Here is a 19,782-nt window from a genome sequence, read left to right as displayed (position 1 = left end):
ACTCCCACTACTTCCATGGTAAGATGAGGTGCTACTGAAGCAGAGAAGAGAATCTCTTTATTGCTGGTCTCATTCCAATTCCCCTCAAAGTTTAACTGAGAAATACCTGTAATTAATAACACTGGCAGACTTGGAAAGGGAAGAAGTTCCATGCTTTAGGTCAAAATACCAGGATGTTGGAAGCACATGGGCATTCACCCAGTGGGAAGAGTGGTATTATAACCTCCACAGGATGTAGGTCATTGGTCAGTTGGAAAGGAACCCATGATGTACTGGTAGTATAGAATAGGATGGTACTATGTTATGGGCCAGTGAGAAGAAGGATATTGTGTCCCATGGACCAATGGGGAAGGTTTCCTAAGAGATAGTGACAGGAATGGTAGGGCCTATTTTCAGGATAGGAAATCAGTAGGTATTAGGGCGCTAACTGCTTGGCTCAAAACACCAACCCTAGGTGCCTTGCCCTTGAGCCACACCCCCCACCCCCAATAAAAGTCTTTGGTGTCCTAGGCGGGTAAGCTAAAGCCTGCTCACATATGGTACCCCCCAGAAGGAAGGTTGGGACCAGGATGGTGCCATGGAAGACTGAAGGACCCGCCCACTTCCCCACCCCGGCCGAAACTGCAATTCCCCTCCCTGCCGCAGGGGGCACTGCAGGCCCCGGGGAGGTTGGGGCGGAGCGCTGCGAGGGGCCCGGAGCTGCCGCCCCGCTCCGGAGCGCGGGGGGCGCTGTGCGGGGCCCGGGCTGCGGCTCCGCTCCCGGCCACGGGGGGCGCTGCGCGACGCCGGTGGTTGGTGGTGGCTGTTGGGGGGGGTGGGGGGGAGCCGCGGCCGCGGGTGGTGCGGAGGGAGGCCTTGCGGGCGGATCGGGCGCTCAGCGGCAGAGGTGGTGGGAGGTGGCGGGCGGGAGCGCGGGTCTGGCCGGCCCTGGCGATGGCGGACGCGGCGGCCTCCCCGGTGGGCAAGCGGCTGCTGCTTCTGTTCGCGGATACCGCGGCCTCGTCCTCGGCCTCGGTCCCCGCGGCGGCGGCGGGCGGAGATCCGGGGCCTGCGCTGCGCACTCGGGCCTGGAGGGCCGGCACGGTGCGGGCCATGAGCGGGGCGGTGCCCCAGGACCTAGCGGTGAGTGGCGGCCGAGGCGGGCACTTGAGGCCGGGGCTGCTGGGCCTGCGGGCGGCCTCCCCGGGGGCCTTTGTGAGGGGGCGGTGGGGTGGGGGTGACCCAGTTCCGCGCCCCCAGATCTCCTTAGCGCCCCCCACCGGCTCCTCAGAACCCCTTGCTCTGGCCGGCATGGCTTCCGCGTCGGGGTGCGCGCCCCGGTTTTCCCCGGGGGGGCGGCCAGGGCGCCAGGAGCTGCCGCCTCCACGCGGGAGGCCCCGCCTCCTGAGGGACCCCTTTCTCAGCGCCCCCCCCCCCCAAACACGCCTTGGGAGCAGGCTCCCGAACCCTGGGAGCCCGGGCCCCTCAGAGTTCGACTGGTGCTGTAGCTGCGTCCTGAAAGACGCGGACCTGTAGTTCCCAGCCTCCCTGGAAACCTGCGCCCTGTTCCCTTCCTCCCGGAGCCCCGAGTGGGGCGGGAATATGGGCAATTGTGGGAGGCACAGAGGCTGCAGTCGGAGCTGCTCGGGGCTTTTTTATCTGGCAGTTACTTCCTCCTTGTCTGAGCCGGGCTTGGCCTGGCGGTCTCCAGAAAGGCCAGCTCTTGGGATTCTCTTCGGGCTCCTTTCTCTTTGAGCTTCTGGGTGACAGGAGCTGCAGTTGTGGCTGTTTTTGATAAGTTTGAGTTGTGTCTTAGCCGAATGGAGCTGCTAGGTGGTGCTTTTTTGCTCCCTGCTCCGCCCTGGGAGAGGTTTTGTTTTGAAACTTTGTGTTGGAGCTTGGGCGCTTTTGAATACTTGCCTTGGTATATTTTGTGATTAAAGTTGTTCAGTAAAAATACAACTTAACTAGTATTTGGGTGCGTTGTATTATTTTTGCTAATGTGGCGGCAAAATACTGTCTTTGAGCTTTGGCAAGCCCCTTTAGTTCCTCATTCTGGTAGCGGCCCTAGCTTCTCTGTTAAGATACTCTTAAAATGGGGAGATTCTTTTGGAATGTAATACATCAGCAGGCAGAAGGTAAATTTTCGTGATGAACTTGCTCCTGCAGATATTGTATTTGCTGTAAATTGGAATGATTTGGAGAGATTTGATATTAATATTGTAGGTTTCTCATACCTATTTTTCTATTTATTGATTAGTTGTGTTTGGCTTTTCCCTCTCCCCCTTATCAAGCTTTATGGGTTGTTTGGCTTGCGGCTGGCTTAGCCTTTGCTTCTGCTACTTGAGTTCACATTCTTTGATCTTTTCTCCATGCTAAATAAAAAAGGCTGCTTGGACATTTATGAGGCTTCAGTGGGGCGAATTTGTAAAAAGATACCAGAAATATAAGGGAATGAGAATGATGATTAGGAAGGGGATTTGGATTTAAATTCCTCCGTGCTTTCTTCAAAAGACTGCTTTCCAGGTTGAGGTGGGGGAGAGATGTCTCTCTGAGAGCCAGTAATTCACCCCCATAAACGCAAAACATAATGAAGGTCCACCATTATATGCATACTTTGACCTAAGGCCTAGCAAGCCCTATCTTTTCAGTCGGAATTTTATATTCCAGTTGTTTCCACCATCAGATGAATTGCTAATGAGCTCTGCACCTGAAATGGCTACCCATTCACTTTGTTGTTTGCTGGGCTCCCTAAGGGCAGAGGTTTTTGAAGCTCCCTGAAATGCTGGACACCTACTAAGCTAAATACTGAATAATTTTACCACTGGGCTCATTGAATTGGTTTCTCAAACCAAGTAAAAAGTTGCAGTGATTCTTGGAAATTAAAGCCAAACCTAAGTTAGAACTGTTGAGGTCTTGCATGGAACGGTATACATATAGAAGCAAAGGCAGATTAGGGTTTTGAGGATAAACAAGCTTGTTCTTTATATTCATCAAGGGACATAGATGAGAAAACAACCACAACAAAACTCAGAGCCTTTAGAATTTTTCACCAGTTTGCAAAATTGCTCAAGAATTGCAGGTGCTATGTTGAGGTTCTGTTAATGACTAGTCTAGGATGAGAACTGGCCGTTTGCTTTTCTTTTTCATTAAAGAGATTTCCTTTGGACCCTAGACATGTGGGCCTTACCAATTTGCACCACACACCGTAGTAAACACAACCGTCTTCCAATCAAAAGTGTTCTTCCTGTACTCAAGGGTGGAGTTTTCAAGCAGCTGGCCTGTGATTGGGTAGATTTTCATTCAGTTAGTTTAAGATGTTTTCAGGCATGCTTGGTTTTGAGTAATGCATAGCAGGGCGCCCCCTGTTAAGGATGAGTAATTGAGGGTTGGATGAATGAGTTTTTGAAGTGATTGAAAACACTTCTCAGTTTTAGGCTCCATTAATACCCTCTTTCTAAATACTTTTTAATGCTGAAATGTTTCAAAATGTAGCCCTTCTCCATTTAATGAACCCTTTTCTGGAAAACAATACCAAAGCCATGTACTACCTTAAAATGAAATATGAAAAACGAAAAGTCAGGATCCTGTTGATTGGGAGTTTTCTTGATAAGGATTTTATAGTGGCCATCTTCATCAAAGCTATGCTAACAAGTAACTACTGAGATTTTTAAATGTAAGAGGGAAAAAGCCTCCCTGCCCTCCATGGAATAGTAGCTTTATTTGTGTTTCTAAATAGGCTAGTTTAAAAAAAATAGTCTTGTTGCAAGATTAGTGTAATGGATTTTTATGCATTTATTTTCTGACTCTTAAGTCTGTCCCCTTTGTGTTTTAAATCATTATTGGTTCACATAAGTTGCAGAGACCTTGGGGCCTTCATATATGTAGAGATGGTAGATAAAACACCAAAAAAACATGGGTTTTCCTTTTTTTTCGTGTGTGTGTGTGTGTGTGTGTGTGTGTGTGTGAGAGAGAGAGAGAGAGAGAGAAATCAAGACTTCTGGTTTGTCAAATGTAAAACAACGAAAAGTATACACGGAGAAAGCCAACACTCTAGCTCTCACAGGCTTCCACTTGTAAAAGAAGGCTTTGCTCAACTTAATAGTAGTACCAAAAATATAGAAATATTCATCTATATACAAAAGGTTGCTTTTTTTTAATCAGATGGTATCACACTGCACGATATCTGCAGACTGCCCCCCCCTGCCCCCCCCAACTTTTTAAAGTAAGGACTCTGGGTTTTTTTGGTTTTTGTTTTGTTGTTGTTATTTTTAATTTTATTTTTAAATAATCTCTATACCCAATATGGGCTTAAAGCTTACAACCCCTGAGGTCAAGAGTTGCAGGCTCTACCACCTGAGCTAGCCAGGTGCCCCTGTCTTTATTTCCATTCAACATTATACCATGGGCATCGATACCTATAGATCTTACTTGTCCTTTTAGGTAACTACATTGTATTTTATAGAATAGATGTACCATCATTTGTTCTGTTATTTCTCCTTATGCTGTTCAAGATATTGGAAAAAATTTTGGTACTACAAATAATTCTGTGGTTAATAAACTTGGGCTTATTTCTGTAGGTTAGCGATTCAGGAGTGGGTTAGGAGCTATAGGAGTATATGCATATTTTATTTTATTCGGTAATGCCAGGTTATTTTCCATTAAGATGATAGCATTTCATAATCCCACCAGCATTGTGTGCATGCATTGCTGCTTTCCCTTTCACTTTTGCCATCATCAGTCTTTGTCATTTTTGGCATTCAAATGGGTGAAGAATAATACAGCAATTTCATGACTACTAGTCTTTTTCTATGTTTATTGGCTGTTTGTGTTTTTTTTTAAATGAGGTCTATGGCTATCTTTTGCCCATTTGAAAAAAAAAATAGGAGGTGTCTCACCACTCTGTACAAGTTCTGTGCATTTTCAGGATAGGAACCCCTTTACTTCACAAGTGTATTGCAATTATTTTCTCTTCTTCATCTTTTGACTTGATGAGTTGTCTTGCCATATAGAAAAACAAAATGTTTATATTAGATCTCTTGGACTTTTCTTAATGACTTCTGGGTTACTTGCTTGGGGATAGCTCCCCTATCTAGAGCCTATATAAATGTTGTTCAGTTTTTCTTTATTTTTACCTTGAGATCTGTGGTCCACCTGGAATATTTTTGCAAATGGCATGTGACGTGGGGGATCTAACCTGCTTCCTACTGAGTAACCAATGGTGGCAGCACCAATTTTATTAAGTAAACTGCCCTTTTCTTGCTGTTTCTTAGAATTAATTGATGCCTTTATTAGCACTGATTTGTTTTGAATGTGTCGATCGTAGCTATCACAGCTATCCAGAACTTGGAAGAGGAGTGAAAGCATATCTGCCTTATTTCCTTATCCCTCAATCTTTCATCTTTATCTGGAGGAAAGGTGGACTCTAAAGTACTACTTTCCTTTGATTCCAGATAATGTAGTAATTGTAGCAGTGTCCAGGCTAGTACCATGTTTCTTCTATCTGGGAGTCTTCCAAGAGGAATGAAAGCTTATCTGGATCTGCCTTACTGTTTTATGTCCTCCTCCTAGTCTCAGGTTAGGCACTTTAAAATACCTCCCTACTTTGTTTGTAGGTAATGTAATGATTATAATCAGGTCCAGGACAATACCATATTTCCACTCCACAGTCTCAACCTGTGTTCACATAAACCTAGAACTCCAACCCTAATTGAAATGGGAGTTTATGGATGTTAATGATTATCCTTAAGTGTCCTTTTCTTATAATTTCAGAAATTCAATAAAAATCTGCATGATACATGATATGCTGTTAATTAAAGTAAATAGTATATGGTTTTGTGGATCAGTGTAAGGTTTTAGAGAACTTTAAATAAAAGTGAGATTGTATACATGAATATGTAATGTTTAAGTGTGAGCCCCTCTAACCGCACATTTCATCTTAATTCTCTTAAAGGAGGAGATCTATTTTTGAGACATTGAGCCATCCTTGAGTTTTTCAGGCACTCAGGTGCTTCATATTGTTCTTTTCTTTTTAACTTTGTCTTGTGTGTATAATTGTTAACAGTTGTCTCTTACTTTGTGTTTGCATTCTGTTTATTTTAGAGCTGTGTAGTATATTCACCAGTGATCACATACACTTGTCATTTTGTCCATCCAGCATCCTCTTCCTTTATTACACAATCAGATCTTTCCTCTTAATTACCCACTTATTTCTAAGAGTTCCTTCACTAATTCCCCACCTGCCAAGGACTCATTCCCTCCTTCAGTACTCACTTGCCGAGTTCTTATTTCCAGCTTGTTCTGGCTGATTCAGTTCCCCACTTCCCTTCCCCTAAATGGTGGGTAGGTAACATGGCCTTTTCTGTTGTTAGTGATTTTCTCAACAGCCAGAGTTGATTCTTGTAGGCTTTGCTTTCACAAGGCCTGGGGGATATAACACCTGTTGCTGCATCTCAGTTTTCCACTCCCTTTGACATGTTGGTGGTTTTTAAGCCCTCCCTACCCCACTGCCCCAACTGCCAAAGTGTCTTTTACCCTTGTTCTGTAGATGGATAAAACCTGCCTGATTGTTCAGTAGTGACTCATATAATATGACCTCTCTCAGTTTTGCAAGGGCAAAAACTCCATTTTTGTATGTGTGTTCAGGGATAATCAGGCTCTAGGGAACTGCTTCTCACTAACCAAATTCTCTGGAGACTGATTCGTAAATTGTCATATAAGGTTATTAATTTACAGTGGAAGACACACCTATCCAGAGATCTGCACAGAGCCCCCTCCTGGTCTACTCAAGAGACCAGATTACAGATAAGAAGGACCCTTGGTGTGCAAAGAATCAAATGGGGGAAATTGGGTGTTGCCAAAAGGATATTTATAGCAAGCATCCCTGATTCAGTGATCTTGCACTGGCTTTCTGGCTTCTACTGCTTGCTTTCTTTTCTTTTCTTTTTTTTTTAAGATTTTATTTATTTATTTGACAGAGATGACAAGTAGGCAGAGAGGCGGGGGGCGGGGGGAGCAGGCTCCCTACTGAGCAGAGAGCCCAATGCGGGGCTCCCAGGACCCTGGGATCATGACCTGAGCTGAAGGCAGAGGCCTTAACCCACTGAGACACTCAGGGCCCCCTCCCCTTTGCTCTTAATGTTAACCATTGAAATCCTATAAGGAGAAGAGAAAGCCTGTTGATTCCAGGTTCTACTAGTTCTGTAAAGCCTGTCTGAATCCCCAGCATGCTAATTTTTTTTTCTTTGCTCCTTTAGTACTTTGTTATATGCCTCTTCGGAATAGTAATCACAGTTTTTCTTCTTATAGATAACATAACAAGATATATAGCCCATCTCCCCTACTAAATTGTAAGTTCCATCAAGAACAGAACATGCATTTTTCTGTTATTATTTTAAGAGGCCTTCTCTGACAACCATATCTTAAAAATAATATTTAGAAGCTGGTATTAAATTAACTTTCACATCTGATTTATTATGGAATTTCTACTCTGTGGCTTCTGTTATAAGGTGTTTATAATTGACCTTTAATTTTTATGTTACATATTTCTGTTGATATGGACTCAGTGCTAATTTTTTTGTCTTGAGATTATTAGAATCTTACTTGGGACTCCAGTCCCAGGTCCATTGTCCCCTGGTTTTTGTGACTTACATCTGACTTGTTAGAGTAGAAGCATTAGATGTTTTATTTTTGTGATTCTCAGGTAATGCATGCCTATGATACAAAAATGAAGAAATTATTTTGAGGGTAATTTTAAAAGTAGCTTCTGTACGTCACAACTGATTAGAAACTGCTGTTTGTGTTTTGACATCTAACCTCTTTTTTAGAATTGTTAAAAGTCGAATTCATACTGTATTTTCAATTTTGTGTTTTGCTTTTTTACTTAATGTAGTAATTTTCCTGTGTTACTGAAAACTTGTATATTGTGATTTTAATTTTCTTTGTGCCCTTATTTATTTTCCAAAGGTAACATGTATTGTTCTCATAACTGAAAGAAAACAATAAAATTGTCTAAGAAAACTCTTATAATTTTAATGGCTGGATAATTTATTTAACTGTTCCTCTTTCATTGAATATTGAAACTGTTTCAGATTTTAGGCTTTACCAATTATGCTGTGTTGAGCATTTTTGTGACTAAAGCCTATCCTGTGTTTAGGATTATTGCTGAAGGTATTATTATGGAGACACAGAGTGTGCACATATTTAAGATTCTTGATAGATAACGTTTTTTTCTTTTATCAGTTATAATCAGACCAGTAGTGTGAATTTCTTACGGAATGCAACTTTATCAGGAGCCCAAAGTCTGCTAGGTCTTTTATGCTTTTATTTCATTTAATCCTCAGACAATCCTTTGAGATACTTACTTTCCCTATTTATAGGCAAAGGAAGTGAGGCACAAAGAGGCTAAAGTGACTTGCCCTGGGCTACACAGCTAAGAAATGAGGAAGTTGGGATGCAAACCCAGATCTTTGTGATTCCACAGGCCCTAAAAACACTATATATGTATATGCTTGAGTTTTTATTCTCATTATACCTACAGTACTCAAGTACTTAGCATCTAATTTATTGTGGATATTAGAAAGTAGGGGGAGGTTTGAGGTGGTGAATAGGGTTAATTGTTAGGAAGCTATCTCATGATCAAAGGAACCATATAGAGAAATTTGCTTTTTGTTTGAAAACTGCTGTCTTTTAGACATGCATCATTCCCCACCTTGGCTGTTGAGATATCCCAGTTTTGTAAAGTCATTTTTTTTTTGTAAAGTCATTTTTTAAAAAAGATTTTATTTATTTATTTTGACAGTGAGAGAGATCACAAATAGAGAGGCGGGGGTAGGGGTAGGCAGACCCCCTGCTGAGCAGAGAGCATGACAGGACTCCATCCGAGGGCCCTGAGATCAGGGAGGACCCTGAGATCAGGGCCCAAGCCGAAGGCAGAGGCTTAGCCCACTGAACCACCCAGGTGCCCCTGTAAAATCATTTGAAGCAGACTTTACATTTTGTTTAGAATCGTTAAGAAAACAAAATTCAACTGGTAGATTTTACAAATCTTACTGGCTTTACTCGACAGTAACTGAATCAGGCAGCAATCTTTGTGGCTAATAGAAAGGAACTCCAGAGAGCTGTGCAAAGTGAAAGACTTTTATAGGCAGAAGGAGGTTGGACAAAGAAGTTATTCTAGCAAAGAGCTGATTGTTTCAGACAAGACCACTTTCCTTGAGGTGGGGACAGTAGGGGTCTATCAGGCTGATTACCTCACTAGTACTGACCAGGTAATTCTAGATTTACTGGTTTAAGATTCCATTCTCTAGAGAGGTTTTGTTGTGGTTTGATGACCTGGGCTTAGCACAGGTGACTCCATTTTGGACCTGTTGTCCTTTTTGAACAAAATGTAGGTAGGAAATTGGAAAAGAAAATTTAGGGACCTTGGGAGTTGAGTTAGCTTCCAATTCCCTTACTCTCACTCATCACCATATCCTGTTACTTTTATCTCTGTGGCTTCTCAAATAAACTTTTCCCTTCATACAGCATTATGGGGTTAGGCCTTTTTCATCTCTTTCCTGTGTTGTCATGGCTTTGTAATTGGTCTCCCTGCCTTTAGTTTCTTCTCTCTGTAATTAATCTTCCACCCTGTTCCCAAAGTTCTTTCCCTTTTAAAAAGTATTGAGCTGCCTTACGGCTCAGGTCATGATCCGAGTCCTGGGATCAAGCCCTACGTCGGGCTCCCTGCTCCACAGGAAGCCTGCTTCACCCTCTCCCATTCCCCCTGCTTGTGTTTCCTCTCTCACTGTGTCTCTCTCTGTCAAATAAATAAATAAAATCTGAAACAACAACAAAAGAAGTATTATTTTAGCATTACCTGAATACTTTTTTTTTTAAGAAGGAGCATTTACTGATTAAGGTTAAAATACTATTATCCCTTTTGTCCCAATCCTTCTCTTCCCTCACTGCCACCCCCCCCAAATCTGCAACCAGCTTTTTTTTTTTTTTTTTTAAGATATTTATTTGACAGAGGGAGAACAATCGGAGGGGCAGAGGGATAAGCAGACTCCCTGCTGAGCTGGGAGCCTGATGCAGGGCTTGATCCTAGGACCCTAAGGCCACTGCCCACGCTGAACTACCCACGCTGAAGTCAGATACTCTACTGAGTCACCCAGATGTCCCTGCAGCCAGCTTTTTTGCATATAATCCATCTTAGAGATCTTTCCTCATTAGTGTTTTAGATGTATCTCATTTTTTAAAAACTTCTCAGTACTGTTTCATAGTATGAGTAAAGTGTGTTTAGCCATTCATCTAATAATAAAATACTTTGTAATTTTTATTTTGATCTTCTATTTTAAACTGAGCATTGAGAAGGTTTTCCCCAAAATGGCATTATCCTTATAAAGCATTTTACGATGTCTTCCCCCTGCCCCTTTAAAACTATCAGTGACTCCCCCAAAGCCTATTTCTGGGAACATAAACCCACATGTGTCCAGGGTAGCAGGCTTATGAAAATAGCTAGGTGACAGACCAGAGGATATAGTGGAGTTTGGCAACTAGAGAGTGCAGACACTGCCTAAAGATGTTCAGTGCACATTAAAAACAAACCAACAACAAAAAAATCCCACTCTGCTGGCCAAACAAGACACCTTTGCCACCAGATTTCAATGCATCATGCACTAACATGCCAATCAGAGCCCTTACAGCTGACTTACTAATCCTATGGCTGCTGCCTAGAACACTCAGTCTACTTTTGTTTCTTTTCATTTGTACCTGCTGAAAGTCTTCTCTCCTTTCTCTGCCAGAATGCTTGTCCTTTAAGACCCAGCTTGGGTACTACTACCTCTTCTGTGAAACTACCTCTTCTATTCTAGTTTCTCAAGGCAGTTGCCTTTTCTGGCCTAATGTATCATGTTTGGATCTTTGTTACTGCCCTTGTTACATAGCTCTGTAATCTTTTTTTTTTTTTTCATTTAAGGTTTTATTTATTTGTCAGAGAGGGTAGAGAGAGCGAGCGAGCGAGAGCGAGCAAGTGAGTATAGCAGTGGGGAGGGGCAGAGGGAGAAGCAGGCTCCATGTTGACCCCAATGTGGGACTTTATCTCAGGACCCTGGGATCATGACATGAGCTGAAGGCAGAAGCTTAACAGACTGAGCCACGCAGGTGTCCTGCTCTGTAATCATTTCAGGTTTTGTTTTTTTTTTTTAAGATTTAATTTATTTATTTGACAGAAACAGACACAGGTAGAGAGGGAACACAAACAGGGGCAGCGGAAGAGGGAGAAGCAGGGTTCCTGCTGAGCAGAAAGCCCAATGTGGGGCTCGATCCCAGGACCCTAAAATCATTACCCGAGTGGAAGGCAGATACTTAACGATTGAGCCACCCAGGCGCCCCTCTGTAATCATTTCTGTATCTCTCTGTTAACTCATCTGAGTTAACAGATGAGTCCCTCCTGTCAGTTGCTAGCTTTATTCACCTTGATATTCTTGGCCCCAGTAAATGCTATACATTAACATAAGAGGTGTTCTGGGGGGGGCGCCTGGGTGGCTCAGTGGATTAAGCCGCTGCCTTCGGCTCAGGTCATGATCTCAGGGTCCTGGGATCGAGTCCCACATCGGGCTCTCTGCTCCGCAAGGAGCCTGCTTCCTCCTCTCTCTCTGCCTGCCTCTCTGCCTACTTGTGATCTCTCTGTCAAATGAATAAATAAAATCTTTAAAAAAAAAAAAAAAAAGAGGTGTTCTGGGGCGCCTGGGTGGCTCAGTGGGTTAAAGCCTCTGCATTCGGCTCAGGTCATAATCCCAGGGTCCTGGGATCGAGCCCCACATCGGGCTCTCTGCTCCGCAGGGAGCCTGCTTCCTCCTCTCTCTCTGCCTGCCTCTCTGCCTACTTGTGATCTCTCTCTGTCAAATAAATAAAATGTTTAAAAAAAAAACAACAACACATAAGAGGTGTTCTGTTTCTGTTGAAAGTAAATAAATTTTATTAATTGTAGGAAGAATGGCCTTAGGGAGAAACAGAATCCAAATTGATGATTAAACAATAAACATGAAAGCTTATATTACTCAGGTTACTACTATTGATGTTATCAATCTTAGGAGAAATTAATTGATTTTTTTAAAAAGATTATATTTATTTATTTGACAGAGATCACAAGCAGGCAGAGAGGCAGGCGGGGGTGGAGGGGGTGGAGCAGGCTCCCTGCTGAGCAGAGAGCCCAATGTGGGGGCTCCATCCTGGGACACTGAGATCATGACCTGAGACAAAGGCAGAGGCCCAACCCATTGATAGACCCAGGTGCCCCCAAATTAATTGATTTTATTAAAGAATTTCTTTTATTTTAATGTCACTAAAATAAATGTAAATCACTTAGATACCATAAAAGGAATTTCAAAATAAAAACAAGAGTGTTACCACTAACTTTCCTTAACTAATGAAATATTTTACATCTAGTCCTTGGATTTTAGCTGTAGCATGTGTAGCTCTATTTGCTACTTCTAATAGTAAAAATTTTTAAAAGACTTTAATCAACTCAAACTGTCTTAGTCTTGTTCTGTTCAGTTAATCAACCTGCCTCAGTCATCTCTGACTCAATCCAACCACAATCATTGATTTTTGTTAGTTTATATCCCTTCCCCCTGTTCTGTGGCCTAGCCACTACCACTTAAAGAGTTCATATCCTAGGTACTTTGATCTGAAATGATTATTTACTTTATATGTTTTAACTTCTTCCATTACTCTGGGTAGGAAGTAAAGCACAGCGCTAGGGCCAAAAATAAGCCTCCCTGTTAAGAGAACATGTTTACATTCCATATTGCTCTTTATTTTCCTTTTTCTAAAGACTTAACTTTGGAGAGAGAGCAATCAAGCGAGCAGTGGGGAGGGGCAGAAGAAGAGGAAATCCTTAGCAGACTCTGCACTGACCACAGAGCCCTGTCTCACCACAGGGGGCTCCATCTCAGGACCCTGAGATCAGGACCTGAGGTCAAACCAAGAATTGGATGCTTAACCGACTGCGCCACCCCATATTGCTCTTAGAACAAATTCATTTTGTTAGCTGTGAGGTATAGCTTGATCCCAGAGCATAGAGCACTGCTATTCTTTTCAAAGTAAATACTTTATTCCATATATGCCCTTTGCCCAGCTGGATTGAGAGATAATTTCCCTTAAGTGAGATCTGGCTTTCCAATAACTGAACTTTTCCCTGATGTTTTCAGATAAGTGATGACAGGATTCCTGAATCTTAACTTTATGAATGTTGACGTTCTTTTGTACTAAGAGTAAAAATTATTACAGCTGTAGTACAATGACTTCTTTCAGCGTTGTTCTTGTATTTGTGAGTTGCTATATTTTGTGCCTTATGGGTTGATTTCTTTTTATATGGTTGGCGGATTAGAACTGCAGTGTGGTGCCTGGCCATCACTCACCATGGAGCCTCAGCCTGTTTTTCTGAGTGATGCCCAGTACAGGGCTGTGTCACTCCCAGTCACACACAGCCAGGGCATTAATACTTCTACATGTCATGCAAGATCTTGTGTGTAGCCACCTCCTCCTCCTGCCATCAGTTATGTAATGGTACCACTCTTGTTCAAAATCCAAGTTATTTTTGCATTTTCCTTTACCCTTTTATCCAGCCAGTCATCAAGCTTGGTGATAGAACTCATGGATTCTAATAAGCACAAGTCATTTTTTTCCTAGTCTCATTGTTCCCACTCTGGGTCATGGACAACACTCCCTGTTATCTTCCCCCAACTCCAGTCCATCTATATCCACTGGTAAGTAGGTGAATTTCCTTAAAACCAACTGCTCTGTTCATATCTTGACCTCAGTTAGAAACCTTTTAATGGCACCTGTGTACATTCATGCGCACGCGTGCGCACACACACACGCACACACACACACATACGCAGAAACACCCTCATGCCTCTCTCTGGCGGCTGGATGAGGCCCCAGATTTTTATCCCAGTATTCAGGGTCTTCCACCTTGATTCTTAGTTTTTTTAGCCTCATCTCCTACTGCCTTCCTCCACAGTCTGCTTGTATAGTCCTGGCCATCCTAGAACTTGATTGGGACTTTTTTTTTTGCCTCAGATCATGTAAGTCCCTCAGGACCCTGAGGTGATCTCTCCTGCCTCTGAACATCCCTCATACTTTATTTTACTTTATTTCTCTTTATATTGCCTAAGTAGTGCTTTGCAATTGACCAAAGTGCTTTTGAATCCATTACTTTATTTAAATTTCTCAACCTGTGTGTGAGAGAAGTAAGACAAGTGGGTCTTAACACAAGGCAGAAAGCTAATGCTTGAGGAGGGAAGAGTGGCTTGTCCAGTTTTGCAGTTCATAGAGTGGGGCTAATGCTCAAATCTAAGCCTCCTAGAACTTAACTCCAGCCTTTGTTTATTATGCTGCTACTACCTACCTTTCTTGGTGTCTGAGTTTGCCCATAAGTGTACATTTGATTATCTCTTTCCAGTTGTCTGCAAGTTATTTGAAGTTGTGTTTTATTCCCTTGGAACATATATGTATATATGAGTGAGCCCATTCATATATTAAATACGTTGCAATTCGGTGTTCTCTTTCTCTTTAAAAAATCATTCTTCTGCTTTCTGAGCCTTGTTTCCCCTTTGTGTGTGTGTGTGTAAGTAGAAGTGAGCTTACTTATTATAATAAACTAGAGCTTTATATAATGAATTTAATTTCTGGGATAACTTTTCAGCAGTACATTCCACATCCACAAGTATGCATTGCCTGTAAAGAGATTAAGCCTAATGCTAAGCTACTGTGAAGTGATTTCACACTTTTCAAGTATAAGTATCCTGAAATTTCATATAATTGTACCTATAATTTTGTATATTGACTGGATGAGAACATGTATACCAGCAAAAGCTGATATGAATTCAGCAACGGTTTTAATGGATTCAAATTTTATTCATTCTATCATCAACATTTTTAAAAATATTTTATTTATTTATTTGCGTGGGGGAGGAGAGCACAGAGGGAGAGAAGCAGACTCCCTGTTAAGCAGAGAGCCTGATGTGGGGCTTAATCCCACGACCCTGAGATCATGGCCTGAACTGGCCTGAACTGAAGGTAGACGCTTAACCAACTGAGCCACCCAGGTGCCCTTGTCAACATATATTTTAAAAATAATAGTGCATACGTATAGAACACATGTAGTACTCACTATAGGAAATGCTTGGTGCCCCTAGTACTTAAAATCTTGGTAACTTCGTGTTTCCTAGTTGGGAGTCACTACTATACGGATTTTTGAGTTTGTCCTACATCACTCATTGTTGCCTTAGGAAGCTTCTTGTGAGAAATGTCCTACAGTGCCAAAGGGTTGGAAAAGCATTGCTTCCCTGAGTAATTGCTTTGTTTTCCTTTTAGACAGTGGGAAGGGCGCTTGGCTGGCTCAGTGGTTAGAATATGTGACTCTTGATCTCCAGGTTGTAGGTTTAAGCCCCATGTTGAGAGTAGAGTTTAATTTAAAGAAGCTAAAGAGGGACACCTGGGTGGCTCAGTCGGTTAAGCTGCTGCCTTTGGCTCAAGTCATGATCCAAGTGTCCTGGGATCAAGTCCCGCATCAGGCTCTTTGCTCAGCAGGGAGCCTGCTTCTCTCTCCGCCTCTGCCTGCCACTCTGCCTGCTTGTGCATTCTCTCTCTCTCTCTCTGACAAATAAATAAATAAAATCTTTTTAAAGAAAAAGAAAAAGATATAGAAGGTGGGACCTATGCAGCTGACTTCCCATTTTCAAATTGGCCTTTAAGAAGCTTAGAGCCAAAAACATCACTCAGTCACATAGCCATATAGATCCTTAGGGCCAGCTTAAGTTTTCTGTTTTATACTTTGATAGTGACTTCTCTTGTAGTTTTCTTGATCTTGATTTTTTTCATTTATATTTTATCATCTTATTGCTTGTGTTTCCCAAAAGGCAACTAAAACTCTGTGAAAATGAATGAACACTCTAGCCCTTCTATGACCTGCTATATCTTGGGTCCTGGGTGTATCTGTTCTAAGTACTGATACCTGTTTGCATAGGTCTTGCTCTATATGCTGCATGTGAAACGTGCTTAGAAGTCACAATTTGTATGGAAAAGCCAAACCTAAGCATGCTATTTATTAGAAAAATGTAGATTCATTTAATATGAATCACTTTCCTAAACTTCTAACACTGTCTGCTTAATCATATGTCAACAAGTGGAGTGTCTCTTGTGGAAGCAAAGCCTTGTTGTTGGTAATAGCATGCCTCTCCGAACAGGTATGAGATCACTTCAGGCAGGGGTAATTTTAAAAATTCACACACAGGACTGGGAGGGCAACTTTTTTTTCCCCACTGTTTATCCTTTTGAGTTTTGTACCATGTGCGTATATCACCTATTCAAAAAAATTTATCGAAGTTCACAGTCATTTTCAATAGAAGTGTAAAAAATTTTTCTCCAGCCTATTAGACCATGAGCTCCTTGAGACCAGGAAATGTGCTAGATTTCTCATTTCTGAACCTAGTGCGGTGCTTTATACATAGTAAGCCCCCAGCTGGTGTGCATTAGATGTAAATTGGAAGTCAAGAGTTAAAATTTCAGTAGGATCATGGCGAAAAATTGTTAACTGTGGATGTGCCTCTTAGTCTGCTACCTTTTTAGAGTATAGCTGAGCGCAGCTTCCTTACTGTGAAACAAGATTTTTTTTTATTGAAATTCATTAAAAGAACTTAAAAATGGGGCGCCTGGGTGGCTCAGTCGGTTAAGCGTCTGCCCTCAGCTCTGGTCATGATCCCAGGGTCCTGGGATTAGAGTCCCCCATTGGGCTCCCTGATCCGCAGGAAGCCTGCTTCTCCCTCTCCCACTCCCCCTGTTTGTGTTCCCTCTCCCGATGTATCACTCTGTCAAATAAATAAATAAAATCTTAAAAAAAAAAAAAAAAGAACTTAAAAACAACTTAGTAGAGGGGGGCCTGGGTGGCTCAGTCATTAAGCATCTGCCTTTGGCTCAGGTCATGATCTCAGGGTCCTGGGATCGAGCCCCGAATCAGGCTCCCTGCTCAGTGGGAAGCCTGCTTCTCCCTCTCCCACTCCCCCTGCTTGTGTTCCCGCTCTTGCTGTGTGTGTAATAAATAAATAAATAAATAAATAAATAAATAAATAAATAAACACTCTTTTTGAAAAAACCAACGACTTAGAATTTTTCCTGGTCACGGTTTAATTATTACAGTGTGGGATTTTTCCATATGTGACCTCCAAACTCCTTTTCATCTCTTTTTGCAGATCTTTGTGGAATTTGATGGCTGTAACTGGAAGCAACACTCCTGGGTTAAAGTTCATGCTGAAGAAGTTATTGTGCTTCTGCTGGAAGGATCTCTGGTATGGGCACCCCGGAAGGACCCGGTCCTTGTCCAGGGTACTCGAGTCTCAATCGCACAGTGGCCAGCCCTGGTGAGTGACTTACGGGCTTGGAACATATTTGGGCTTTACTCCTAAGATTTTATTTATAACTGTAACTGTAGTATTTATCCAATAGCTGAACTCTTTAGAATTCCCAAAACTCCAGGCTTATCCCTAACACACTTTTATTCTGAAGTTACTAAAGCAAAACTGGGAGATCTTTTCTCCTTTCTCTTCTGAAACTTACTTTGTTTTGTTGAAGTATAATTAACATACAGTGTTTATATTAGTTTTAGCTGTATAATATAAGCATTTCTGCATATTACTCAGTACTCATCATACTCATCATACTCATGGTAAGTATACTCTCAATCCTCTTTATTTTACCCCTGTCCCCGACCTCCCTCCCCTTTGGCAACCACCAATTTGTTCTCTGTATTAAAGAGTCTGGGTTTTTTATCTCTTTTTTTCTTTGTTCGTTCATTTTGTTTCTTAAATTCCACATATGTGTGAAATCATATTTGCTTTTCTTTGACTTGTTTTACTTAGCATTAATTATACCCACTGAGTCCATTCATGCTGTTGCAAATGACAAGATCTCGTTCTTTTTTATGGATGAATAATACTCCATTTTATGTCTGTGTGTGTTCTTTTTTTTTTTTTTTTTTAAGCATTCATTCTTTTATTTTTTTTATTTATTTGACAGACAGAGATCACAAGCAGGCAGAGAGAGAGGAAGGGAAGCAGGCTCCCTGCCGAGCAGAAAGCCTGATGTGGGGCTCGATCCCAGGACCCTGGGATCATGACCTGAGCCGAAGGCAGAGGTTTAACCCACTGAGCCACCCAGGCGCCCCTGTCTGTGTGTGTTCTTAATCATTTATCTGTGGATGGACATTTAGATTGCTTCTATATCTTGCCTATTGTAAATGACACTGCAAGAACCATAGGAGTGCCTGTATCTTTTCAAATTAGTATTTATGTTTTCTCTGATTAATGCATAGTAGTGGAATTAATGGATCATCTGGTGATTGTATTTTTAATTTTTTGAGGACCTTCCACACTGTTTCCCACAGTAGCTGTACCAGTTTACATTCTCACTGACAGGGCAGGAGGGTTCCTTTTTTTCCACATCCTCACCAAGACCTGTTAATTCTGGTCTTTTTGATACTATCCATTCTGACAGGTCTGAGATGGTATCTCATTGTGGTTTGGTCTGCATTTCCCTGATGAGGAGTGATGTTGAGCATCTTCTCATATCTGTTGAGCATCTATATGTCTTCTTTGGAAGATTGCCTGTTCAGGTCCTCTGCCCATTTTTAATTGGATTATTTGAGCATTTTTATGGTGTTATGTATTTTGGATATTGACCCCTTATGTAATACATCATTCTGCAGATACCTAGTCCCATAGAGTAGGTTGCCATATCATTTTGTTTATGGTTTCCTTTGCTGTGCAAAGGCTTTTTATTTTGGTGTAGTGTTGGTAGTTTCTTTTTGCTTTTGTTTTTCCCTTTCCTGAGGAGACATACCAAGAAAAATGTTTCTATGGCCAGTGTCAATGAAATAACTGCCTATGTTTTCTTTTATGGTTTCAGGTCATACATAACATGTAGCTGTTTAATCCACTTTGAGTTTATTTTTGTATTGGTGTAAGGGAATGGTCCAGTTTTATTCTTTTGCATGTAGCTGTGCAGTTTTCCGAACAGTATTTGTTGAAGAGACTGTGTTTTCCTTATTGTATATTCTCATGTCCTTTGTCACAGATTAATTGATCATATGAGCTGTAAACATGGGTTTATTTCTGGGCTCTTTATTCTGTTCAGTTGATCTTTGTGTCTCATTTTGTGCCAGTACTGAAACTTTCTGTATTAGATATTTGATACTTTTGTCTCTAAAGAATTTTTTCACCTTTAGTGCCTTCTCCTAGTAAGGTTATGAAACATTGTAATCCTTAAAGTCTTTTCTTTCCATAAGAACTCATTATTTTCCACCAGCTAGATAAAATTGTCATACAACATTATACAAGTTTATGAAAAACATGATAATTTGATATACAATATATATATAAACGTATATATTGTGAGATGATTGCTGCACAGTAAGGTCAGTTAATATATCCACTGGTTCACATAGTTAGTATTTGGTGTATTTGTGGTCAGAACTTTAAAGATTTACTTTCTTAACCACTCTCAGGTATACGTTATTGTTAACGTTAGTTACTATCCTTTACATTAGGCCACCCAGAATTTATAACTGAAGTTTGTACCCTTTTACCACCTTTACCCATTTCACATTCCCTCTGACCCATGGGAATCACCAGTCTCCACTATATCCCTGAGTACCTTTTTTTTTTTTTGTAGCTTCCACATGTAAATGAAATCATATCTTATTTGTCATTCTCTGATTTATTTCACTTAGTATAATACCTTGAAGTTTCATCCCTATTTTTT

At 41.5% G+C, this 19,782-nt stretch overlaps 1 protein-coding gene across 2 annotated transcripts in view; it reads left to right on the top strand.

The window, feature by feature from the left end:
- The first annotated feature begins 837 nt into the window (after window positions 1–837).
- The window catches only part of KDM3B (lysine demethylase 3B), a 68,979-nt gene continuing 50,034 nt past the window's right edge, over window positions 838–19,782 (top strand). For both annotated transcript variants that reach the window (XM_045999028.1, XM_045999027.1), the window contains exons 1-2: window positions 838–1,122; window positions 17,217–17,384. In XM_045999028.1, the coding sequence (XP_045854984.1) occupies window positions 934–1,122; window positions 17,217–17,384 (357 nt within the window). In that variant the 5' untranslated portion in view covers window positions 838–933. The remainder of the gene's footprint in view (window positions 1,123–17,216; window positions 17,385–19,782) is intronic.

This window comes from Meles meles, chromosome 3, assembly GCF_922984935.1.
Source record: "Meles meles chromosome 3, mMelMel3.1 paternal haplotype, whole genome shotgun sequence".
NCBI lineage: Eukaryota > Metazoa > Chordata > Mammalia > Carnivora > Mustelidae > Meles > Meles meles.
Note: the sequence above shows the minus strand (reverse complement) of the source record. Positions and strands in the feature narration are given on the sequence as shown.